At 42.4% G+C, this 26666-nt stretch overlaps 1 protein-coding gene across 5 annotated transcripts in view; it reads left to right on the forward strand.

Annotated features, from left to right (window-relative positions):
- Window positions 1–26666, forward strand: part of UNC13B (unc-13 homolog B) — a 144701-nt gene that overhangs the window by 86211 nt on the left and 31824 nt on the right. For 4 of the 5 annotated variants that reach the window (XM_016222928.2, XM_016222930.2, XM_016222929.2 and 1 more), the window contains exons 11-12: window positions 22811–22857; window positions 25141–25219. In XM_016222928.2, the coding sequence (XP_016078414.1) occupies window positions 22811–22857; window positions 25141–25219 (126 nt within the window). Of the gene's footprint in view, window positions 1–9268; window positions 11626–20457; window positions 20481–22810; window positions 22858–25140; window positions 25220–26666 lie in introns of those variants that run through there. The other variant, XM_087822758.1, reaches the window with a different exon arrangement.

Here is a 26666-nt window from a genome sequence, read left to right on the forward strand (position 1 = left end):
CAGTCCACCCAGCGTCTCCTGCTTCTGTCTAATCATTGCCTTGGCATAGCCTAAAGGCATTCTTGTTTTCCAGTTGCTTCTCTTACTGTGGCTGGTCAGGAAGAAGTGGACTAGGTATCTACTCTGAGAACATGGTTCTATTTGATGTTAACTGCACTTGGGTAGTTTACCTATTCACCAAATGAAGGCAGCAGATTATATACATACAAAAACACAAAAAAACAAAACCAACCAACCACACAATAAAACCTAGAGATTATCTTAGTAGAAGGGAAGACTTCCTTTGTACTGTGCTCTGGTGGTTTCTTGCTGTTCTGTGTTTCCTCTGAAACGGGAACTCCTCAAAGTATAGGGCCTCCACCTTCTGTCTTTTTATCCTATAGCCCAGGCATGAGAGAGGTGGATAGGCAGGGGAGAAGAAAGGAGGGGGGAGAAAAATGAGGGAAGAAATGGGGGAGGGGAGAGAGTAAGATCTATATATAGCGAGAGGGAGAGACACTCACCAAGGGTGTGTGAGTGAGCTTGCTGGCGAGGTTTATGTGTGCGTGAGTGTGCTGGAGAAGGGGGTGTGTGATCCAGGAACGTGTGAGGAGGGCTGGTGCCCTATGGGAGGTTGCAGGCAGGAAGCAGCTGGAGAGGAGGAGGAGCAGCAGCAGGAGCAGTAGCTGCCCTGCTTTCTGTCTCTGTCTCAGAGCCCGGAATCAATTGAGTTATAATTCCACATCCAGTTGAAGTTTGGCTGCTGTTGCCTTCAGCAGGCTGGTCATCAGAATCCCATCAGCAGAGAGGCGTGGACCAGATTGGATTCCTAGATTTGTAGTCAGTGGAGACTCCTGCCCAGCCTTTCAATGAGAGGATCTCCGCTTGGCATTGTTTCTATCATCAACTTTGCACCGTGGAGCCAGCCAGCTGAGTGCAACTGAGAATAATAGCTCCTTGGCTCTGTTTGTGGTTGGGCAGGCAGCCGTGCTGTGGCTTAGAAAGTTCATCCTGTGGCTTCTCTGTCAAACCAAGGAGTGCTCCTGAATGGATTTCCTCTTAAAGACAGCACTTGCATTTTAAAACTTGGGTATTTGGGGTTTTAATGTTTTGTGGTTTTTTAAAATTTTTCTTAACTCTTATTTTGGTTGCAGCAGCAAGGTAAGTGATATCGAGTGTGTATGACTTGACTCTGAACGACAAGCAGGGACAAAAAAAAGCAAAGCGTTTGTGGGTGGAATATGGAACAGCTACATTAATTATATAACTGCTTGAGCCAACTTGCTGGTGGGGGTCATTATAATGAGTGAAAAATAGCATACTCAGCACTGAGGATAGAATCTTCATGTGCGCGTGTTTATATGTTGATGATCTGACCATCTATTCTTCCTTGGTACTCTCCTGTATATACAAGGTATCCTAAAAAAAATGCATGCACACTGTAACAGCTGATAGCTCAGTTTTGAAAATGAAATGTATTTTAATAAACACTACCTTTATAATTATTCAAAATGTGTGTATACATTTTTGGGGGACACCCTGTATATAAATAACCCATTTACCCCTCTGGATGTGTGCAAACTTGTATATAAATAATCTGCTTCTCTCTCTTGATATGTTCATATGTTTATAGATAACCTGTTCATTTTTCTCTGTGTGTACATACATATATAGACAACTCATTCATTCGTCTTATATGAATATGCACAAGCCATCTCTCCCTCCATGTGCATACATATATAGATAACTGTCCTTTTATCTCATGCATGTTTGCATGTACTCAGGTAACTTTCCTATTCTTGTGTATATTTCTTGTGCCTGTATATATTCAGAAACCTTTCCATTTTTTGTATGTGTGTGTATACTGTTTTCCTATCTAATGTGAGTATTAATTCTTCCCTTTCATGTGTGCATATGTCATATAAATAGAAAGTCATCTTGAGTTTTCTGTCTTGACTGTGTGCACACATGCATAATAGATAATCTTTCCATTGTGTCATGAACATGTGGTAAAAAGAGCATTAACTTTATAAATCGAAGACCCCCTTTTAAACCTACTCAAAGTGACCTTAGTCAAAGCATTTAGCCTCTCTCAGCTGTATTTTTCTTATTTTTGAAATCAGAATAATCATTTTTCTCTCATACCTTACAGGGTTGTTGTGATGATAAAATAGGAATCATATAAACTGTAAAATTCTAAACAGATATAATTTTACTATTGTTACATGTCCCTCTAGTGTGAATTGTGTAGGATAGCATATCTTTGACCCAGCTGCATTGAGATTATGCTGTTATCTGTGAGATAAGGAGTAGCTTTTGTTGAAGTAACTAGGTTTATCCAGTGGTTTTGCCCGGAGTATTGGAAAGAAGCTACATAGAGCTACCAAGTATCTAGAAAGGGTCAAGTTGAGAGAGAGAAAAGGTCTCATCCTCTGCAGGTTGGGGTCTTAATACTTTATTCTTTGTAGCCTTGAAAAGGATTGAACCTGTCAAAAAATGGAAATAAGCTGCTTCCAGCTGAGATCAAAGTGATCAGGTAAAAGGATAAGTGAAAGAACAGAGCATTCTGCTGCCCCTGACATGACAGGCTGCTATTTGCAGTGAGCATCTGCTGCCAGGTTTTGAAGGCTCCCTAGTGTCCCTCACCCCAACCTTCTAGACCTGTGTTGTCCAATATGGTAGCTACTGGCTACATGTGCTTGTTGAGTACTTGCGGGATGGCTAATCTAAATTGAGATGTGTAAATGTAAGATACATACTAGACTTCAAGGACTCAGTATGAAAAAAGGAATGTAAATATTAAAATTGGGACAAGCGCTATGATAGCTAAACAAAACTACTACTCCACAGGCTAGATCACAACGTAACATTCTCTAAAGGGCTCTTCTAACATTTTCTGATTTTGTGTTTTGGTTCCTTTTATTCAATGGCAAGATTTTTTTGTTTTGAGCATCATATGTGCCAGGCACTGTTTCAGGTGCTAGGGAAACAGCAACAAATAAAAGAGAGTCCCTGCTCCCATTCTAGGATAGTGCAGTGGGGAAGAGACTGATAATAAAGAAGCAAACAAATATATGATTGATCAGGTGGTAGTAAGTTCTATGAAGAAACTGTAGCAGACTAAGGTGATAGAGAATGTAGGGTTTTTTGAGGGGAAGGGTGTTCAGGGGCTAGATTCTTTCTCGCATCTTCTTCAGTCTGCTCACAAGAACCATGAGGTAATAAGGGAAAAAGAAAGTATGATAAGTGCTTAAGAAAATATTATTCTAACACATGTTAAAAACGGTAAGGCAGGCTTTATTCAGGGGGACTACTACATTGGCGTTTTGTAATAAGGGAGGGAGATTGAGCCCAACTCTGAATACAAGGAAAAATGGGAATTTATAGCCAAGAGCAGGGGTGAGGTAAGCAGATGAAAATTAAGCAAAAGGAAATATCAGAGGTAAAGGGAAGTTGACAGGGTTTTTGCTGGAGGCTGGATCGGATGGGGGATAAGGAATTTGGTCAGATAGTAAAGGTGGGGAATTTTCACTAACCGGACCCAGCAGGATTCTTGCTAAAACTGGATTAAACAGAGCCCAAGGTCAGGGGCCTAATCAGAAAGAGGACGCAGAACAACCTGATTCAAGTTTGGTCAAAGGAGAGTCTTTGTCATGAATATCATCAGATTCTGGGTACATGTGTATTTATAGTTTGTTATACTCTTGGTATAATAAACCTTGGTACTGCTGAAAGGGAGGCCTGGGCAGGACACAGACTAACTACCCAGTTCTCCTGACTGCCTGCCATTCAGTCTTTATTCTGAGGTCTTCATATGCCAACTCCCTGAAGGCTGCCTCCTCTCTCGTGCTGCTGTACATTACTTGAGTTTCTCTCTTCCCTCTTGGATACAATCTTTAAGGTTTTCTTTCCTTTACAATATCCAGTTTTTGGCCAATAAATGAGGTTCCTCCTAAAGCTGGTGGGGGTTGGCAAGTCCTAGGAGCTCACATTTGATCTAGAGCATTCTTTTATGCCATTTGGCTAATCTTACTCTTTATACCTTGTAATCCTGATTTATTTTTTTAAAAATATGTCTTTATTGATTTCAGAGAGAAGAAGGGAGAGGGAGAGAGATATAGAAACATCAATAATGAGAGAGTCATTGATCAGCTGCCTCCTGCATGCCCCTTGCTGAGGATGGAGCCTGCAGCCCGGGCATGTGCCCTGACAGGGAATCAGACCACGATCTCCTGAATCCTAGGTTGATGCTCAACCACTGAGCCATGCCAGCCAGGCAATCCTGATCATTTTTTCTGACAAGATTCTCTGTAAGCATTGACTCTTTCCCAAAGGTTAACATCCATTCCTGTGGACCCCTACCTGCTGTGTCCCTAGAAATCCATTCCTCCCTTGGCCCTGGCCTGGTAGCTCATTCTGTTAGAGTGTTGTGGGTTTGACTCCCAGTCAGGACACATACAAGAAACAACCAATTAATGTATAAATAAGTGGAACAACAAATCAGTGTTTCTCTCTCTCTCTGTCTCCCTTCCTCTCTCTCTCTAATAAATACAAATTAAAAAAGTAATTTCTCCCACCATATTAGCCATATAGCATAATTGGTAAATGGCCCAGAAATGATCTGACCCCTGGGGAGAAAGAGGGAACAGAGCTCTTGGCTTTTTGCCTTCCAAGCTTGTTTCACACAAAGCGAGAGGCTGCTTGATATACATGGAGTCCTAGCCTATTCCCAGAGGTCCCCCAGTTGTTTTCTCCAAGCCACAATTTGTGTCAGAAGCAATTTTACAAGAAATACTCATATTTCTAATCACATGTATATGATAAGTCAGAGAGAAATAAAAGAATTAGCCATTTCAGAATACAAAAGGTTTTTTTCTCCTGGCCATAGTACTTAGCTTTCTATCATTGAAGCTTTACTTCTTTTGATTAATTCATTTTGTTTTGATGTGTTTTCTTTTCAAACACAGATATTCATTGAAAGGTGTGCTTTATTTTTCCTAGCCTTAGGCATTCCTTAGGAAAATATTGAACACAGGTATGGCCATTTTTGAGAGTGTATGTGTGAATTTGAGGAGTTGACTAGTGTGGATAGGCCAACAGGCTAGGGCAGACTGGATAGGTACTAGAGGAAACCAGAGGGCCAGGTTTGAGCTGGGTGGTCCCCAAGAGGTCCTTATCCCACCAGCTCAAATATTACTTCTCTATGGCCTTTCCCTGCCCAGGTTTTACTAGGCCTCTCTGCCTTCACATTCTCCATCCCTATAATTAAATGCTTGCTTTTTATTATTATATCATCTATTATAACATGTATCACTTTGTTTTGTGATTGTCTATATTTCTCTCTCCAAATCTTAATATATTAGAGAACAGGAACTATGTCTCATATCCCTGGCGCATGGCTTAGTGCCTGGCACATTGGTTGAATTGATTTGCAGATCAAACTGTCCATCTCTTACTTTGGCCTCTGTTATTTCATTCTTGTGGACAGTAGTAGCAAAGAGAGCCTGGGGAAGGAGGTCGCCTTGAATTGGGCCTTCTGACCCTGAGGGTTGCTCCTTCAGCCCATTCTGGCTTCTGGTATCCTATTGGGTTCTGAGCAGAATGACTGGTTGATCCTCTGGGCATCATATTGAGATCTGTCCCCTGCTTCAGAACTTAAATATCTGGATAACTGAGTGGATTTTGTGCTTTGGGGAACCCATATCTCCAGGAGGTGATTTTCAAGTTCAGAGTTCATCCAGGCACAGTGACTACCAATTCAGAAGAAGGTTTGCAGGGTTTTGTGTGTTTTTATTTAATATGAAAGCAAGGTTCTTTGTTTGGGGCTGGGAGAAGTTGCTATGGCAGCTCTAACTGGAAATTTCCTATTTGTCAGTAACATAGGAAACCAAGCAGCTTTGCCTTCAGTTTTTCAGAAGGCCATAGGAAAGGGCTCTGAACACGTGGCTGTACCATTTGCCCCTGTATGGCTGGCCAGCAAGTGTTGTAGGCACTGCAGTCTTGGAGGGGACATCTGCCAAGATATCCAGGAAGTTAGGCCAAGACTATCTAGAGTACTGATCTGAGGGGCAAAAGCGTATGGGCCTGAAGTTAACCAGGTCTGCACTGAAGCAATAGCAAGAGAGTCAGCTTCACTTTTGTTCCTGAGAAAATGCCTCATCTGGACTGAAGTGAGGCTGACCTTGGATGACCTGGAAATGAGTTCTGGGCCTCACCAGCACTAGAAAGGAAAGCTTGCCGTCTGTAGCTACTTGCCCCTTACCCTTATTCAGGCTGCCTAAGGGAGGATGGCAAGCTTCTTGTCACCTGAATGAAATATTGGGGACTGAATGGTTTTCTTACCTTAAAATAAAAAAAGCTTCCAGAAGAAAGCAGGACTAACAAATTCCACCTAATGGTGGGATTCCAGGCACTGCTGTAGACCATTAAAAGAGACCATTAAAAGAGACTGGGAAAGGTAAGGGTCTGGGGCTGGGATAGAAGTCATGATCACTCAAATCATACTATTTAGGTGGTTGCATGCTTGTCTTAGATATTAGTTTCCCTACTTCTTTGCCTCAGGTACTTGCCATGTCAGTAATAATAATATTGCAGTGCTCTATAGTTTAGGAAACCAAGGTGCAGAGAATTCAAGTGTTTAATCAAAGGTTGCTGATGAAGGAAGACCCAAACTTAAGTTTCCAGATTTTCAGTCTAGCAGCACTTGCTCATGGTTTAATGTGGTCTTACACAGAGCTTTCATCTTGGTTCAGTAAGCAATCTTTCTCCTTGAGATAAACTTGAAAGGCTAATTGCCAGTTCCAGCCCTTCTAGGGCCAAGGTGCTAATACCTTGCACAGCTGGAGAGAAAAGAAAGGAATGGCTTTGGAAATATAAATTTTGTACTTGGAGGAGAGAAGGAAGAATTTTATGAGTCTGTTGTAGATTTGGGGGCTTTGCTGCTTAGGCAGCTGAGCACTAAGCCAAAGATCCAGAAGTTCTTGTTGTGAATATACAGCATCTTCTCTGACACACACAGACTAGATTGAGTTGGTCAGATTAGGGATCTGGCTGATCTTGGCCCCTTGAGACATTGTAGTAAAACAATAATGCTTAAAAAGCAATAATTAGGCCTCTCCAATGGTAAAGTTCGTAGATGAGGAATTCTTAGATGAAGTAGAGTTTTTAGATGAGCTAGAGAGAAGGGAAGAAATTAAATGGGAGTTAACCTAGTTTCTGTTTGTTGGTTCTTGGCCTAGTTATTTCCAGTAAAAAGGTCAGCTTCATCTTTATCCCAAGCCTTGTGCCTCATCCTTCTGGTTCTTCCTAGTCTGGGAGGCACAGTGCTTTTAACTTTTATGCCCACAGGCCGTAGATGGTGGCCTTTCCTGAAAATGAATTGCTGTGGGAGTTGTCAGTTTGTCTTTCTCACATGCAGTTTTCTCCTTTGGAGGTTAACTTGAGTACTAGAAAAAGAAAAGGAGGTAGGGGTTTAAAAGTTTTAGAAATCTTGATCAAATCTAGAAAATGAGGAAACCATTTCTGGTTTTACCCTTCTCAGGGTAACCCAGCAGAGCCAGAGTATTGGCAGTTTCATACATTCCTGGGCTCTTTGCTTTCCCCTTTGTGCTTCCACTCTGCTCCTTCCCTATACTCTGTACATTTCCAGTAAAAAGAGAATGGACACCCACCCCACATAAGGTAATAGTCATTGCAGCCTCTGTAGTACAGGCACCAGTAGCTTAGAGTAGAGGGACAAGACTGGTGATAGATCTGTCTTTACCTTTTTGGAGGTACAGCAAAGCACCCTGGAGCCCTTTGTGATATAATCAACTCCGCACCAGTCCCTTACAGACCAGTCAGATGGCTAGAGCAACCCTCTGTTACTCCAGGAGGGGAGAGTACTGGAAAATCGCTTCCTCTGGTGGTCTGAAGAAGGCATTAGACCAGATGCTCTGTGGGCCAGGAAAGCTGAACCTGTGTATTGATTAGGCTGCACTAAACCCTTGGGGACTTTTGTTTTTTAAAAAAATAGTTTATTGATTTTTTTTTTTTAGAGAGAGAGAGAGAAAACATCGATGTGAGAGCACAACGATTGGCTGCATCCTGTACACCCCCTACCAGGGATCGAACTGCAACTCGGGCATGTGCCCTTGACCAGGAATTGAACTGGCAACCTCCTGGTGCATGGGATGACGCCCAACCAACTGAGCCACACCAGCTAGGGCAGCCCGTGGGGACTATTTTTTTTTTTTTTTATGTCTTTATTGATTTCAGAGAGAGGAAAGGAGAGGGAGAGAGAGAGATAGAAACATCAATGATGAGAGAGTCATTGATCGAGCCCACAACCCAGGCATGTGACCTGATCAGGAATCGAACCCCAATCGCCTGGATCCTAGGTCAACACTCAACCGCTGAGCCACGCCCGGCCAGGCCCGTGGGGACTATTAAATGGAGTTCAGGACTCCGACTAAGCCTGAGCCTCTTTCATCCCCACCTGTAAGCCCATCATATGTGTTGGCCACCTGGCCCTTTAATCTAAACATTCTAAATGCCTGAGTCTGGACAGTGAGTATGCCCACAGTGTGCCACCTTATTCTAGAACTGGTATAGAAAAAAATTTTTTCCCCTCCAAATTTTAAATACTTGCCATGGTCCTTTCTCTAATGAAGGGTTACCATCACTTTGTGCTGTAAGCACAGGTAGGCGTGAACCTTTGAGGAGCTGAGTCTTCACCAGAACAACTAGCTAGGAAAAAAAAAAAACATTTCACGTCTTGTCTTTGTCGTTCACTGTGTATGTGACTTGAGCTTTGGTAGTTAAGCATCTATTTGTTCATTCCTTAGCCAGACCCTAGTGTTGAATTTTGTAAAAATTCACTCATTGACCTCACCCCCACCTACTTCCCAGTAGTTTGTCTCAATCCTGATGCCTTTGGGTACTTGCCCAGAACACAAGGACTTGATTTGGTTTTACATCAGTACTCTGATGGGAAGCCAAGGAGAGAGAACTGATTCCCTACAGCCTTTAAGGCCAGCATTGGGAGACAGGTCAGGATTGACTTCCATAGTCTTAGAGGGTAACATTCTTATTCCTGCTTGACAGTTTGATTCAGGTTAAAATTATCCTGCTGCTTTCTGACCTGAGTGCACTATTTTCCTTTTTTACTAGCTGCAGGATAAGAGTCAAGCCAGGATCCCAGGGGCGTGTGCCAGGTTTGGAGACCACACATGGGACCATTCCAGGCAACACTATGGGCTAAGCCCAAGGCATCAGCCAGCAATAATTGCTAGAAGTAGCCTGAAAAGAGCAGGACAGGGTATTGCCTTCCAAGACAACCTCTAGTAAGCATCCTAACCAGAAATAAAAGGAAAAAACAGAGAATCCCTCAGACCCTGAGGGAGAAAATGAAGCGATTGTTGCAAGAGTCAGAGGAAGAAATCATGGTCACCTTGGAACCCTCCTCCAGGCTTTCCCCAGATAAGGCTAAGGCAGAGACTGTGTGTTGCAGCAAGAGCAAGTCCTCAAGCTCTGTTGAATCCTTACCAGAGGACAGCTCCCTGCCTCCTTGCTGTGGGTCAAAAGCCTCAGCCAGTGGTGGAGATAGAGATGAGGGCCTGGCCCAGCATTACAGCTTTGAACAGGAGGCCAGCAGCCCACTTCCTCTGGGCTCCATGGCCTGTGCCTCAGGATCTGGCTCTCAGGACCTCTCATCTGCCAGCATTACCACCAGCTGTCAAGAGTACTCAGAGAGGAATCAAGCCAAGTCCCTTTTGTCCAGGAGCCAAGGCTGGAGCCTTGAACAGCAAGAGCCTTTGGGGGATGTAGTGGACTATATAATCAGAGAGCTGCAAGGCATCAGTCGTCTCCAAACTGAGATTGCTGAGCTGCAGCAGCACTTGAGCCAAGTCCAGGGTTCGGTGGATGAAGTCTCTAGCTATGTAGACTCAGTTCTGAGTGAAATAGAAGGCTTGCATGTGGGCAGCAGCACCCTGGCCAAGGTGTGTGTGGGAGGAAAGGCCCAGAAACCTCATGTGGACAGACTCAGTGAGGAAGCCATTCTGTATCTGTATGGACTTCCTGAGCAAGATGGGGAAAATACCATGGAGCTGGTGCACAGCTTCCTGGCCAAGTACCTCTGTGTTAATGGCATGCAGTGCAACAGGTACATCAAAGAGGCTTACAGGGCAGGCAGTGCCCAAGCCCCCAGGCCTACTGTTGTGAAGCTTGCCCATCTAGAGCATAGAGACTTCATCTTGCAGAAATCCATACTCTTGCAGGGTGTAGGGGTCCGGATTGCTACCAGAGAAGAACCAACCTGGCTACAGTGCCATAAGTATTCCCCAAAGGAGTCTCTGTCATTTTTGCAACAACTTCAGGATCATAATTCAAGTTCTTTCATCACAGACCAACCAGTTCTTCAGATCGAAACAGAAGACAAAGGACCCATAAAAGGAGCATGTCAAATGAGGGCCCCGAATCAACATAGAGAACCCTTGGCCCCTGAGCAGCAAGGCCTTTGCTTTCCACCCAAGGACAATTTAGCAAAGCCAAGTGATTTGTCTAAGCCAGGGGATGAAGTAAAAGGAACATCCCAAGTCATTGGTGGCAGCTGTGGTGAACTGACAGGGAGAGAGGCTTCTTTGTCTGCCCTTTGTCAATTTGAGGACCCTTCCCCAGTGTTAATCTCAAAAGAGGAGGATTCTGTGAAATCCCAGGTTTTCAAACAGTGTAGTCAAGGACCTGAAGCATGTGAAGTAGCAAAAAGAGAAAACTACAGCGATAAAAATGAGGCTGGCAGCTGCCTGTCGCTGTCTGGGTTGCTGAAGACAGAGGGCAAGCTCCTGGCCTGTGAAGCTGGACTTGATATTCTGAGCTCAAAGCATCTAGAGGACCTTTTGACAGACAAGTCCAGAAAGTTTGCAACTCTGAGCTGTGACAGCATGATGGAGCACATTATCATAGGGCCTGAGACTTTCAGTGACATGGTTCATATTGACTTGAATGAGGAGGACGAACATGCTGCTCAAGTCCTTAAAGATGTCTTTGAAAAGTCCTCTTGTGGTGTGGGTGATTCACAGGAGGATGATGTAGAAATTAAGTTTTATACAAGTAAATTGGGCCGAGCAATTCACCACTTTCGTTCAGCTCTGCAGGGAGTGTTTCAGAAGCTGGAGAACAGTGGATCAATCAGTCCTGAGGACCTGGAAAGCAATGAGAGTTGTTCCCAGTCAGAGAACAGTGATAGACTTCTTGGGACAGCCAGTTCAGGGGGTGCCCAGGATTTCTCTGTTGAGAGCCCTGGGAGTCAGGGGAGTGAGAGCTGGCTCAGTGTGGTCTCTGGCAGAGTGGGCATCTCCACACAGGGAGACCAAACCTCTCAGGATCCCAGCAACTTCTCTCTGGCTTCTCATAACTCACCTCTTGCATGTTCATTGCCAGGTTTGACTCTGGCTCCGGGTCTGGAAAGTGAAACATGTCCCAAGCCTGAGTCTCCCAAGCAGGGCAGACTAAACTTAGAGCAAGTCTGTGCAGAGACCATCTACCTCAACAAGTGCATCAACAATTTCAAAAATGTTCTAAGAGAGAAAAGACTGAGGCAGAAAAAACTTTTGCATGAACTGGTACAGAAGGCAAACCATCTCTCGGTAGAAGACATGCACCCAGGTATTCCAAGTCTCTACTTAATGGGGCCACAACTGGGTATGGCCTCCATGTGGCCAGCATAAGATCTAGCTTGGTGGTGAGTTTCACAAGTTGAAGGGGGAGGTTCACAGTTTGAATCAGTCTAAATTACTTGAGTATAGATTTTAAACTAGTTCTGTGGGAATTAGAGTGAAAGAGTGTTCTAAAAGCAACAGGAAAGAAGTTCCTTTCCCTAAGGAGCTTCCTATCTCTGGGGCAGGAGTTGGGGGGACCTTTAGAAAGTACCTCTTCAAAAGAGGGAGGAACATCTGGGCAGAAGTATTTTACATCTGTGGAACTTTTAGGATATTCCAGTGTAAAGTAGGTGTAGGGTAAGAGGAAGGAATGGGGGATGAGGCATATTGGCTCACAGGCACTGGAGGAGCTAATGAAACCCTACATTGCATTTTTAAATTATTCTCTGTGGGTTTCTTGCTGAGATAAGATTGCCTTTTCCCCAGCAGCTGATGGGGCTTCTGCACCTACTAGGCCACTCTGGGAATTTCCGTTATCCCTACCTGTCTTCTTCCTAGTACTGGACTTACAACACAGAACTCAATTTCCAACTTGGAGCTGTCTAGGAACTGCTTATAGTGCTGACCCTACCCAAGAGCCTGAGTCTGCCCTCCTAGGTCATATTACCATTCTTCCATCTCCAGCTAAAGGCTGCTCACCTAAGAACTGGAGAATGGGATGGTTTTGACTACAAGGAATACGAGAACTTTTTTCTAGGCAGTATGGAGATACGTAACTTTAAAATTACTTCTCCCAGTCAAAATTAAATTTATCCAAAGAGCATATGCTGTATTCATCCAGTTTTAAATGTAAGTGGGGTTGTCCTCTTATGCATATAACCTGATTAATCTTCCTGAAGCAAAATTAAAATTATGAAACATATTGTGTTGGCAAAGGTGTGAGGGAATAGGCACTCACACACTGCTCGTGGGAAGGGAGTGTAAATTGCTATAACCCAAGGAAGGCAGTTGGCATAATTTATTAGAATTGTATATACACTTTGAACCCCAATACCACTTCCAGGAATATGCCCTGTAGTACATTTACATATGTGGAAGGGACATATGTTCAAGGCTGTTTTTGAAGCATTGTTTTTAATAGCAAAGATTGAAAACAACCTAAGTGTTCATTAAGAATGGGATACAGTACCATGTAGCTATAAAAAGAATGAGGTAGCTTTTTACTGAAATAGAAAGATATCTAAGATAAATTGACATGTGAATAAAACAAGGTGCAGAACAGTATGTCTAAGATGCTCACAGTTGTATAAAAAGGAGTGGGAAAGAATACACGTGCAAACCCATGGTGTCTGTTTGTATATGTATAAATATGTAACAAAGATACATGAAAAACTGACACATAATTGCCCATAGGAAAAAGATATTAGGTGAAAAACTAATGGGATGAGAAGATTTTTCACTATATACCCTTTAATAGTTTTTAGAATTTGAGTCCAGTGATAGTAATATCAAGTCATAAAATTAAATTAAAAATGAAAACTTTAAATCATGTCACATTTCTTTCAAATATCCTTAGAGCTGCTCTTTATAGCTTATCAGAAAGTCTAAATTCTTTCATTTGGCATTCATTACCAATACAGCTGGTCTCTAGTTTACATTTCCAGGCTGTCTCCTGTAGTCCTACTGTACTCCATCCAAAAGGAAACTTTTCTGTCTCACAAATTCTCCTTGTACTTTGTGTTTTCAGCATATTTACTTACACATGCTTCCTTCTAGTGTAAGGTGCTGTGTTCACCATATCAGCTTAGCAAAATGTACTCAATTCTTCAACATACAGCCAAACATCACCTCCTCCAGGAAGCTTTCTGTAATTCCTTAGCTGTAAGAGATTTTTCTCTCTTCTTAACTTTATAGCCCTTTTTATCTTCTCCCTGCGCATTTAGAAATTAGTACATAACAGCAACAATAGAAACAACAAATATTAAAGCAGTGCTTTCTTACTAACTCCTTGAACCTTGGCAGGAATTGATGTTTGTATAAGCACCCATGATACTTGGGTCTGACTCTTCAGCTTACAAAATTCCCCTTCTGGGCTGACATCCTGCTGGGCAAGACAGGAACTTGGGGTACCTGTGATGAGCAGGTGGTAGCAGCATCAGTGATAAAGAGGAGGTTTTCTGAAGCATCAATAAGAAAGCAAGCCAAAGTTCTGGGTCCAAGCCAAGATCCAGTCTGGTCTGTGGGCTGCAGAGGGAGTGGCAGCATCCCTTCTGTGCTGGGACCAGGCCTGACTCCAGCACCATTTCATAGTTCAGGGGGAATAGAACAAGGTAAGCACACAGGCCAGCCTCCGACTCTTGTTATAGAGTCCACAACAGCAGTCATCCTAACCTGGTAAACTGACTCAGTGTAACAGTGGCTGCTGCCACAACAAAACATTCAGCTTTCTTCACTGCTCTCCTTGAGACCTTTTACGCTCTACACTTAGTAGTAGTAGCTTATCATTAATCTGAGTTCCTATTTCTCATCCTTTTTTGTCTTTGGGGACAGATATGTACCAGGCACTGTTTTAAGTACTCTCATGTGCATTATGTAAAAATTCAATTCTTTCGTTACTACCACTCTATCAAAATAGCTTTTCTCAAGGCCATCAGATAACCACTCCCATATTGACAAACTCCTTGCCCAGTTCTCTTCTTAATTAGTCGGCAACTTGACATACTGATTGCTTCCTTTTTTTATTATTATTATAGCTTTATTAAGTTATAATTTATATGCCATAAAATTCACCCTTAAAATTCCATGAAAAGGGTACAATTGAGTGGTTTTTAGTATATTCACAGAGCTATGCAACCATGAATTCCAGAACATTTCCATCACTCCAAAAAGAAACCCTTTACCTATTAGCAGTCACTCTTCAATCCCCTTTGCCCCCAAGCTCTGGCAACTGCTTATCTATTAAATTTGTATAAATACATGGATTCATACAAAGGCCATATATAGACTTTTGTGACTGGTTTCTTCCACTCAGCACAATGTTTTCAAGATTCACTCATGTTGTAACATGGGTCAGTACTTTATTGCTTTTTGTGGTCAAACAATATTCCATTGTATAGGTACGTCACATTTTATTTATCCACTCATCATTTGATGGACATTTGGGTGTTTTTTTAAAAAACCATGTTTTGGCTATTAAGAATAATGTTGCCAAGAATATTTGTGTACAAGTTTTTGTGTGAACATGTTTTCAGTTCTCTTGGGTATATACCTAGAAGTGGAATTGCTGGGTCATATGGTAAATCTGTTTAACATTTTTGAGGAACTGCCAGACTGTTTTCCAGTTTCCATTTTACATGTAGAAAGTTCTAATTTCTTCACATCCTTGCCAACACTTGTTAATGTCTGTGTTTTTTACTATAGCCATCCTAGTGGGTGTGAGTAGTATCTTACTGTGGTTTTGATTTGCATTTCACTAGTGTCTAATGATGTTGAACATATTTTCATGTGCTTATTGGCCATTTTATATTTTCTTTGGAGAAATGTCTACTTAAATCCTTTACACATTTTTAAATTGAGTTGTCTTTTTGTTGTCAAGTTGTAAGAGTTCTTTAAATATTATGGATATAAGTCCCTTATATATGATTTGTAAATATTTTCCTCCAATCTGTGGGTTTTCTTTCTACTTTCTTTTTTAAAATTTTTTATATTAAATTTTTAAATTGATTTTAAAGAGAGGAAGGGAGAGGGAGAGGTAGAAATATCAATGATGAGAGAGAATTATTGATTGGCCGTCTCCACGACCCCTGCTGGGGATTAAGGCCGCAGCCCAGGCATGTGCCCTGACCTAGAATTGAACCTTCATCTCCTGGGTCATAGGTCAGTGCTCAGCCACTGAGCCACACCGGTCGGGCTCTTTTTACTTTCTTGATGGTGTCCTTTGAAGCATAAATGTTTTATTTTTAATTATTGTGGTAACATATACATAACAAAATTTATCATTTTAACCATTTTAAGTTTATTCATATTGTTGTGCAACCATCACCACCATCCAATCTCCAGAACTTTTTAATCTTCCCCACCTGAAACTCTGTACTCATTAAGCTCTCTGTTTTCCTCTCCCTCACCCCTCACCACTGACAACCACCATTATACTTTCTGTCTCCATAAATTTGACCGCTCTAGGTACTTCATATAAGTGGGAGCAAACACATCCTCTCGTGACTGGCTGATTTCACTTTGCATAATGTTCATCCAGGTTGTAGCATGTGTCAAAATGTCCTTCCTGAATGGTATTTCATTGTATGCACACATACCACATTTTGTTTATCCATTCATTTATTGGTCTTAGTTAGGTTACTTAGACCTTTTGGCTGTTGTGAATCATGCTGCTGTGAACATGGGTGTGCAAATATCTGTTTAAGTCCTTGCTTTCATTTATATTTTGGGTGTGTACCCAGAAGTGAATTGCTGGATCATATAGTAATTCTGATTTTTTTTTTGAGGCATAGCTATATTGTTTTCCACAGTGGCCATACCTCTTTACATTCCCACCAACAGTACACAAAGGTTTCAACTTCTTCACATCCTTGCCAACATTTTTTACTTCCTGTTTGTTCGTGGAGTTTTTGTAATAGCCATCATAATGAAGTAGAGTGCAAAAGTTTTAAGTGAAGTTTTGATGGAGTTCAATTTTTTTTTTCTTGTGTTGATTGTGTTTTTGGTTTCATAGCTAATTAACCATTGTCTAATCTAAGGTCATAGAGATTTACTGTTATGTGTTTTTTTCTAAATGTTTTACAGTGTTAGCTCTTACATTTTAGGTATATGATCCATTTGAGTTAATATTTATAGATGATGTAAGATAGGGGTACAACTTCATTCTTTTGCATGTGGATATCTAGTTATCTCAGCCCCATTTGCTGGAAAAGACTATTCTTTCTCTATTGAATGGTCTTGGTACCCTTGTTGAAAATCAACTGACCATAAATGTAAGAGTTTATTTCTGGACTCCGATTTTATTCCATTGATCTTTAGACTGACCTTATGCCTCAAGTCCTTCTTTTGGAAATGCTTCCTTCACTTGACTTTCAGAGCACCTCTTAGTCTTGGTTCTCCCCCAAACATTATTGATCATTCCTTCTCAGTCATCTTTGTTGGTCCCTCCTCATCTTCCCAACCTTGTAGTATCCCAGGATTCAGGCCTCACTACTTTTTTTAAGTTCATACTTGTCTCCTAGGTAATCTCTTCCAATCTCACGGGTTTCATAAGCTTTCCCAGATTTATATCTCTGGCCCAGAATCTTCATGAACACCAGATTCCACATCTACTTAATATATTTGGATGTAAATAGAAATTACAGATTTGACATATCCCAAACCAAACTGCTTCTGTACTTCAAGTCCCTGCCAAACTTGCTTTTTTTCTAGTCTTCCTTAACAGTAAATGCCAGCTGTATCCTTGCAGCTGCTTGTGCCCAAATCCAGAGTCATTCTTCACTTCTTTTCTCTCACAACCGACATCTAATCAATTAGTAAATTCTGCCTGCTCTACCTTTTAAAAAAATCCTGAATTTTACCACTGTCTCTGTCTCTACCACTGTCATCCTTGTCTAAGCCACCATTTTCTTCTGTCTAGATGATTGCATTAGTCTACCTGGTCTCCCTGCTTCTGCCCTTATTCTTCTATAGTCTGTTCTCCCCATAGCAATCAGAGTAATCCTTATAAAACATGAGTCAGATCATATCACTTCTCTTCTCACAACCCTCCAGTGATTTTCTGTCTCAGAAAGAAAGACAAAGTGTTTATAAGGGCCTGTAGAGCCCTATTTGAACTGGCTCTCTTGCAGACTTGCTGTTCCTTCACGCCAATTATGCTCTCACCTCAGGCTTTGCATTTACTGTATGTTCTCTGACTAGAATACTTTTCTCCTACAATTCTGAATAGCTTCTGTACTCATTTCCTTCATGTCTCTGCTTAGATGTCACTTTATCAATGGGGCCTTCTTATAATCTTCTATGAATTATTTTTTTTAAAATATATCTTTATTGATCTCAGAGAGAGGAGAGGAAAGGAAAGGAAGAGAGAGACAGAAACATCAATGATGAGAGAGTCGTTGATCGAGCCCACAACCCACGCATGTGCCCCGACCGGGACTCGAACCCCGATCCCCGGATCCTAGGTCGACGCTCAACCGCTGAGCCACGCCTGGCCGGGCCTTTTAGGAAATTTTAATAGCAATTGTAACATGATCACAGGAGACATTATCTTCGCCCCTAACCTGAATTTTTCAGCAGAGTCCCTATCACACGTGATATGGTATATATAGTTCCAGATTCTGGAACCAGGATGCCTGTTTTGAATTTGGTTTTGCCACTTGCTGTGACTTTAGGCAAGTTTCTTAACCTCTCTGATCTTCAGTTTGATCAACAAAGAAGTTGAGAGAGTAATACTATTTATCCAGTAAAGTTGTTATGAGAAATAAATGAGCTTACTCAAATAAAATGCCAGATACATAATGTGTTCTCTTAGTGTTAGCTATTATCCTCATCTTTACCATCATTATTAATTGTCTGCTCCTCTTATTAGAATAGAAGCATCTCAAGATCAGGGAGTTTGTTTCATTTACTGCTGCATCGCTGGCACAGAGAACAGTGCTTAGTATGCAATATGTTCTCAATAAGTATTTGTTGAAGAAACGAATCCCTGCAATAACCTTGGAGGTAGCTGTTTTTATCCACTTTTTACAGATTAGGAAATGCAGGCTTAAATAAACTCAGTACCTCAAGTCTTTAGACTGTCAAGTACAAGGAGGTTAAGATTGTTTTAAATATGAGGAAGTATGTCACTTCCTCATAAAATGGACTGTCTGGAAGAGTGAGACCATTCTTAGGGGTCGGGGATTTTCCTACAAAGCAGGTGTTTCTTAGGCATGTATCATTTAAACTGAAAACTAAGTCTGAGTGGAAAAATCCTAAGGCATTTTAGGAATTTAGTTCTTAACAGGAAAAGGTGTGGTTTTGTTGTCATTTTTTTGTGTTTTTTTTTATGTTTGTCCAGTGGGTGGGGCAAACTGAAGAATTAGTAGAACAGTGCCTTGGTTTCTGGAAAATGGTACAGACTACTGGCTAAGAGATCTATCTGTTCTCTGGTGATGGCAAGAGACATTTTCTTAGAAAAGGTGTTGCTTTTAAGACCTGAAAGTTCAGATTTCTTTAACTACTTACAAATGCTAGGATATATGCTAGTCCTTCGTATTACAAAGGTTTTATATACATAAAAGTCTTGCTCTCAAGAAATTCACTGTGTATAAAGGGAGATGTTTATACAGACAATTACAATGAAACAGTACTGGCAACATACTGTCATAGAAGTGTGCATTTAGAAGTGTGGGTACCACTGTCACATGATGGGAAGGCATATAAAGAAAATTTTTACAGAGGCATTTACATTTAAGCTAAGTCTTAAGAATTAAGACTGAGCCCACCGAGTAGATGTGAGAGGGCAGATCAGGGAGAGCCTTGATGGCCTTGTCAACAGAGTGGATTTTATTCTTTAGGCATAATGGGGAACTCTGGAAAGAACAGAAGGGCACAATCAAAGTAACTTTGACGTGATGTGTAAAATGTATTAAGACAGTGGAGGAGAAAAGAAACCTTTCCAGTTTGAGTCACACGGTCAATTAAAGTGTTCCTGGCCTAACTGTCTTTTCAAAGAGAACAGAGTGTTTTCGGAGAGGTAGGGAATAGATGAAGAAAGAGATATGGTGTCCCCCCCCTCCCCCCTCCCCCCTCCCGACATCCAGGAAGTGTCTTTTTCATCTCACCCTCCTTCCTGTAGCTGTGCTGTTTTGGAGGATTACGGTTCTTCTGTCAGGTCATAAGTGGCTTGAAAAATTGGGAACTTATTAGTTTCTATGATTCTCCCTTCTACTTGTTATGTGACATCAGTAAGTCTTTAAAGGGAGGGAAAAGAAAGTGGAGGGGAGCTGATGGGCCCAGGTAGTTGGACTTTATAGAGAAGAAAGGCTATGGGCCTATGTGTGGCCTTGAAGGCAATGTAGTCTCTAACGAATAGGAAGGGAACTTTATATTTCTTCTACTGTGGCTTATTTGGATCCTTCTGGAAGCATCCGTTTCCTTTAGAATATTGTTCTAGATTTGATAGGTAATCAGGCCTGAGATTAAAGTCATGGCTTTATCATCCAGATCATGGTGACTTCTGTTAGGGCAGTGGTCAGTTGATGACCCCAGGTCTATAGCCTTTGAGCATCCTGGTCCTGGCCTTAACTCTAGGCCTTAACATGGCCTAACTTAACCTAGGCTCTGAGAAAATAGGCCAGGGCTTGCTGAGCAAGTGCGTGGCCAACCCTGCATTAAAATGGAAAGGACTCAGCTCCCAGGATTTGGGGGTTTGAGGACTTACCCAGATCCAGAGTGAGCTCATATACCTTCTGAGGAAGGAACAAACTCATCTGTGCTTAGCCAGCTCAGATAGCCTGTTGGAGTGGCCCTTGGTAACAAAGCAGGTCTTGGGGCCCTGGTAGCCCTGACCCTATATGCAGGCTACTTTGGAAAGTGTAAAAGGGTGACCGGAATCCCCAGACAGACTTTGTCCTTTGGTTTGAGTAGCCAAACTCGGTATGTTCTAAACTATAAAAGCAGAGGCCAGCAACATAAGATTCTAGAAGGTGGACTTTGTGAACTACCCAGTTGTTCAGAGCACTTCCCCCTCTCCTCCATGTCTCTTGAGGTTTAGCTGGCATTTTCTTTGGGTTCCCTGATATAGGACTGAATCTACTAACCTCTCTGCCCTTTTTTTCTGCTCTTTCCCTCCTTGCAGAAGGAAAGCGAGGAGCCCTTCAGGTTGTGCCTCTGGCCTTTTGGGCCCTTTTTGTTGTCTATTCTCTACCCCTCTCTCCTGGGCATGGTGTATGTATGTGTGGGTGTATGCCTGTGCGTGTGCACGCACATGATCTGTGCCTCTGAGCTTTGGCTGTGCAGATAGGGTTATTTTCCTGAAAGCAGTGTGTGTGCATGCTCCATGCTTGTTTGTGTTCCTGTAGACATCCCTGGAGCACAGTGTGAGAATGTGTGTGCCAGCATGGTGCACATTCATTGTAGCATGTGTGCTTATACTTGCACTCAGTTCGACTTCCCCCAGACACTGATTGCCCTCTTCCTCTCTTACTTTGCACAGTGTGTGTCCATTTTCTACTTGTTGCTGCAGCCTGGCATATGCTGTAAACCCTCTCTGAGCCCAGCACGCATCGGCACTTCGTATTTGAGAGCAAGAGTTGCTGCAGGCATTTTGTGCCTCTCCTGTGGCCCTAAGTGTGAATGTGCTTCTAAGCAGATTTCCTGGCCTCTTTGTGAACACAAGCTTCTGTAGACCTGTGATGTGGTTCCCTTATGCCATGTGAATGCATACTATACTAATGCTCTGTGCCTGCAAGCACTGGTTCTTAAAGACTGTGAGGGTTTGCTTTGCCTGAGATTCGGGCCCTAGTGAACACTGAACCCTCTCCCAAATGAGTGTGCACACATGTTCTATAGCACTCTATAGAGCAGGATCCATGCTCATCTTGTGTTTCTCTCAGGCACAAGTTGTGTCTATGAATGTACCTCCTGTGGATACTTTGTCTAGACCTCCCTTTCACTCCTTCAGTGCCCTGTGTGTGCATGTTGTATGCTATGTATGCAGGCTTCTGCAGACCCATTGTATCCTCTAAGCACAAGAAATGTGTATGATCTGAGACAGTGAACCCTGGCTCCCAAAGACTTTTTGTGACTTTATTTCCTTAAGCCCAGTGGTTTCTGGCAAGCATTTAATTCTAGGTAGGAAATAAAAATCTGCTCAGCACAGTAACTGTTTCCAAAGGGAATAAAAATTCTGGTTGGTAGGATCTGGGGATTTAGGGATGTCCACCACTCAAAGACAACCTTAGGAGACTTGCTTCAGTCACTTCTGGCTGCCTTTTGGGTCTGGCCATTTCTTTACCAGTATCCCACCCACAGAACCGGGACATGAGGTAGATAGGCTTGATTAGAGCACAGACAACATGAGAAGGGTTTTACTGAGAAGGGTCCTAAATCCAAAGTTCATTTTGAGCCTACTGCTGACCTAGGGTAGTTAATGCCAACTTTCGTATCACCCATTAACCTGTCCTACCTCTCCCTTTTCTAAACTCTGTCTTGCCTCATTCTGTCTATAACTTCTCCCATGTTTAGCTCTCCCAAAACTTCACTCCCTGTCCAAAGCAACTTGCTTCTGGAGCTCATTTGCTCTGGGATAGTTAGTGGGACCCCACGCTTCAGGTGGCAGGGAAGTTGGTTGTGGTGGAGGGGAACAAAGCAGAGCAGGATGCCCCATCCTGCTAGCACTAGGTCCCTTGAGCCTAAACAGTATTTACCATTGGTTCTCTGGAGAGCCCTGGCAACTTTAGAACTCTGTACCCTGCCAGAGGATTTGCTTTGGGGTTTTTTGGTACAGAAACCTTTAAAAATTATTTTCGACCTGTTTCCTTCCTTGAATTATTTGGTGCCTCAATGATCAACTTCTCATTAGAGAACTCATAAAATTTGCCAGAGTAATAACCAAATGTCTAATCTGTCCTGGAGTCCCTGGTAATATAGAACTTATCAAATGTAGAGTATATTCAGTGTCAATGAGTTTGGGCTTCAAGGAACCTAAGCCAAGTCAAATCACAAGAGATAGGAATTTAGAAAGACCAGGTATAACTCTGGGACAGTCAAAGGAATTTAGGAATATAACTGGAAGAAGACCAGACTCTATATGAAGTTGTCTTTTTGCTTTAGTGAGGCCTGGAAGCCTAAGTGACCTTTTTCCTGGCTTTGGTTACTGATACTAATGGGCTGTGTGAGGGGGATATAAGTTTAGGCAGCTCTCGCAGTCCCAGTGGACGTTAGCCCTGGGATCTCAGTGAGCTTGGCCTTATATCCTTCCTCTTCCCTGGGGGAAGGGGAGATGAAATACTGCTCATTTCAGCAGCCTGCTTGTTGCCTTTGGCTAGTCAGGGCATTGGCTTAGATAACAGGCTAGCTATGTCACCACATGGTGTATGTGACCTACACTTCTCTGAGCTTCCTACTTTACTGCTTAACAGCCTGACCAAAGAAAGCTGGTGGTCTCCCTTCTTTCCTAAGATCTAACTTTTTTCTCTCTGTTTTTAAAGATTCCAGATGATGGTGACTCCTCTTTGCCCCAGTGGCCCCCAGAAGGGTAAGTGATTCCCTGCAAGGTCTCTGTGGATTTTTTACAGACTCTCATGCTGCTTTTAGATTTTCCCCTGGGAACAGGAGAAACAGCTTTACACACTTGATCCTGGGGAAAGATGTTCTACTCTAGAGGTTGGTTGGTTCTTTGGGGCTGAGGAGAGAACTCTGTAAACTGGTTACTTAGAGGCAGAAGAGAGAGCTTTGCCAAGTGGTTCCCTGGAGCAGGGGAGGGAGCTTTAGGGCTCCCCCATTCTTGCCTCTGGAATTTCTGACCCATTGCATCATAGGGTGATACACTCTTCAGGTAGAAGAATGAGGAAACCAGACAAATACCTGCATTTGAAGAGTTTCTTTCCATTCCATTGTCAATAGGGTGGTCACTGTTGATTAGATTTCTCCTGGGCTCTGTCCTGCTTCAGCTGTTGTGAGTCACCCTTATTCCATTTCACTCTAGTCAAGACATAAGTAGCATCCTTTATGAGCTCTGTGTGTTCTGTCTGTGCTTCTTGACTGGGAGTTTCAGACCCATGTGATTGCAGCAGAGTCATTTTAAGCTGCTCAACTGCTGCTTGTAACTGACTAGCTTAAGTGCCTCTCTACCCTCACTCCCCCCACCTCTACTGCCAATTATTTGTCGTTATCTTTCTTCTCTGCCACAAAGGCCTTCTGACGTTAGAATTCTCAGTGGCTGCCTCCTCTTCATCATGACCAGGGGAGAAAAAAGATCAGATCATAAAGTTATCTGCTACATTTTATGTGTTCCCTTTCCTTGTGATTTCTTTTAAATCAAGAGTTAATCATGTGAATGAACTACTCTTTCTTCTTTTATCAAAAGCTCATCTGTGTTGCAAAAAATTTCTTGGCTTAAGTGGTGCATATTATGGTTTTTAGAATTAGCCACAAATTCATGGCACCAGCTTCTCTTCAACAGCCCTTCTTCAGGGCTTTAGCTTTTTTCCTCTAATAATTTCTAAAATACATGCACACCAATGGAACATATTCAAGTTGTTTTTAAATGGAACCATGCAGTGATTTTCTAAGTGCCTCCCTGTTGTTGTCTTTCCTTCCTTCAGCTCAGTTCTTGGAAGCTGCCACAAGGTTAGAACTTCCCTAGGCCTGGTAGTCTCACTGAAAACAAAGCTCACTGCCTGTACTCAGGAAGCGACTTCATTAGAAATCAACATGTCAGGTTGCCTGTTCCAACTCTAGGCCTTGACCCAATATGTGGCTCCATTTTTTGGCTATACAGCTGGCAGTACCTACTTATTCTTCTGAGATAAACCTCTTTTCAGACCAGCCATGGTGTATAACCCAGCCACCCCATGCTTCCCACCCCATTGCTCTCATTAAAACCAAGTACATGAGTTCTTTTCATTGAGACTCAGAATGACAGCTTCCAAAAGGTCAGAGAAATTTTGTAGTTCATCTCCCCAATTTTATAGAAGTGACACCAAGACCCAAAAAGAGGAGGGAATTTTGGCAGAGGACATGTAGAGTTAGTAGAAGAGTTGGGGATAAAATCTCAGTTATTTCAATGTGACGATGGTGTTCTTTTGGGGACATTCTCTGTATTTTTATTGGATATTGTTAAGGAAGAACAGGCAAAGAATAAATTAATAAACACAGAAAAGGTATAAAAATTTTCGAAATCTCCAGTTGCTCCAGCTATAATTTTTTCTATTGATGTATCCATAGGGCTAGGCCAGACACTGAGTCCTTTTGCTGTTTCCTTCTAAAATGATATCTTTTTTCCTTTTCTTTTCTTTAAACAGCCTTTTAGAAGTCTCCTATCCCACCTCCCCTGATTCCACTTTATTATGTGAGCTCCTCTTTCCATGGAGACCCTTTTTCTTCAGGATGGAGAAGATCTTGTATATATCATTATTTGGTAGTCTTGTTTGCCCAGGCAGCAGCTCTTCTGTAGAGCTATTCCTATGTGTTCTGTTGTAGCACAGGCCAAGAAAGACTTAGCTTTGGGGAGCAGTGTCTCTGGCCTGAGTGTAGAGAATAGCCCTCTTAACCATCAGTTCCTACCTTATGGAGCATAACGTCCTTCAGATAAACAGAGGTGCCTTGACTATGGGATAAAAGAGCTCTAGGTCCTTGGCTAAAACCGTAGGAGATGGGCACTCTGAGAGCAGATTCCATTGCTTATCATCCCATTGCTTTATTTCCCTCACTTGCTGTCTTCCTTACCCCCCTTAAAGGCACATCTTCCTCTGGGGAGAAGGTGAGCAAGGAGAATGGACAGGACTGAAGGTTCTGACATATTTCCTTCCCTCCTCAGGCCAGCTGGAGGGCTCTATGGCATTGACAGTATGCCAGATCTACGTAGAAAGAAGCCACTGCCACTTGTCAGCGATCTGGTGAGTAAAACTCTTGTGCAGGCTAAGGTTGTATCCTTGCGGTATCCCCCATTGGGCCTTGGAAGCTATCAGAACTGGTAGTGATCCATTTAGTGACAAGTATTGGTCTGAAGACCAACCATTTAAAGACTTACCGAGACTTAGCGATGGCTTCAGTGAGACTTTGTTTTACCTCCCTATTCAGAGCCCAACGTTCTTTATGAGCTCAAGCTCCCACATAGAACATTTATAGCTTGGGCCCTCAAAGCTGGGCTCCATGGTTGTCTTCTAGGTATCTAGTTATTCTAGGTATCTGTACAGCCTTTTTTTTTTTGGTGACTTAGAATGGAAACTGCCTCTAGCGCTGACCTAGATCATTGAGCTCAGTATGTAATGAGCATGGCTGGTACAACTTCTTCTTGGAAGTCAAGTGACAGTCTCCTCCCAAGACATAAGCTTTCTAGACTCTCTCTGTGCCCCTAGTTCTTAAGTCAGTGTCTAGCACTGAGAGGTAATGATACAAATTTGTCTAATTGAATTGAAATGGGCTTAGGTGTTAAAGCTGATCTCAGGACCTCCATTTTGGGTTATACTTCCTGAGGTAGGATCAGCTTAAGGAATTTTCCATAGCAGAGTGGATAGTGCGGATAGAGTGGAGCTCAGGATCTCCAGTGGAGCTAGAGCTCTAAGGCTAGATGTTCAGTACGACTTTAACCCTTTTTCTTGTTACCATTTCCGCTCCTATTTTCTTCTCCCTATTTAGTCTGTTTTTTTCTATCCACCTCTTTTCCCATTTCTCCTCCATTCTCTGCTGGTACTCCGCCCCCCCGCCCCATTTCTTTCTCCTTAGTTGGCTGAATGGAACTATCCTCTGCCATTTTCTCTTAATTATTTTTTCTTTCCTACTATTTGTGTATCTTTTCCTTTCTCTTTTTCCTCCTTTCTTTTTTTTTTTTTTTAAGTATATCTTTATTGATTTCAGAGAGAGGAAAGGAAGGGGAGAGAGAGAGATAGAAACATCAATGATGAGAGAGTCATTGATCGGCTGCAGCCCGCAACCCGGGCATGTGCCCTGACCAGGAATCGAACCCCGATCGCCCGGATCCTAGGTCGACGCTCAACCACTGAGCCATGCCCAGCCAGGCTGATTTCTCTCTTCTTTATTACCTTTTTTCATTGTCTTCTGTCTCCCCTTTTTTCTCTTTGTTCTTTCTTTTCTCCCTATTTTTTCTCACCCTCTACTCCCTCTTGCCCACCACCTCCTCTTTGCTTAACTGGTTGGAAAGCAGTGTCTTAGTCATTTCTAATTTCCCCTCCTCCATCTTTTAACCTTGCCTTTATTTCACTTTCTGGCATAACTCTTCATAGAGTAGAAGCCTTAGACCTTCGGCCATAGCCAGCTGTCTGAATTGAAGACAGTTTTTAGTGGATAGAGGCAGAAGGTTTTAGAATGTGTTCCCCACATTGC

This window comes from Miniopterus natalensis, chromosome 12 (genome assembly GCF_054644295.1).
Source record: "Miniopterus natalensis isolate mMinNat1 chromosome 12, mMinNat1.hap1, whole genome shotgun sequence".
In the NCBI taxonomy this organism is placed as follows: Eukaryota; Metazoa; Chordata; class Mammalia; order Chiroptera; family Miniopteridae; genus Miniopterus; species Miniopterus natalensis.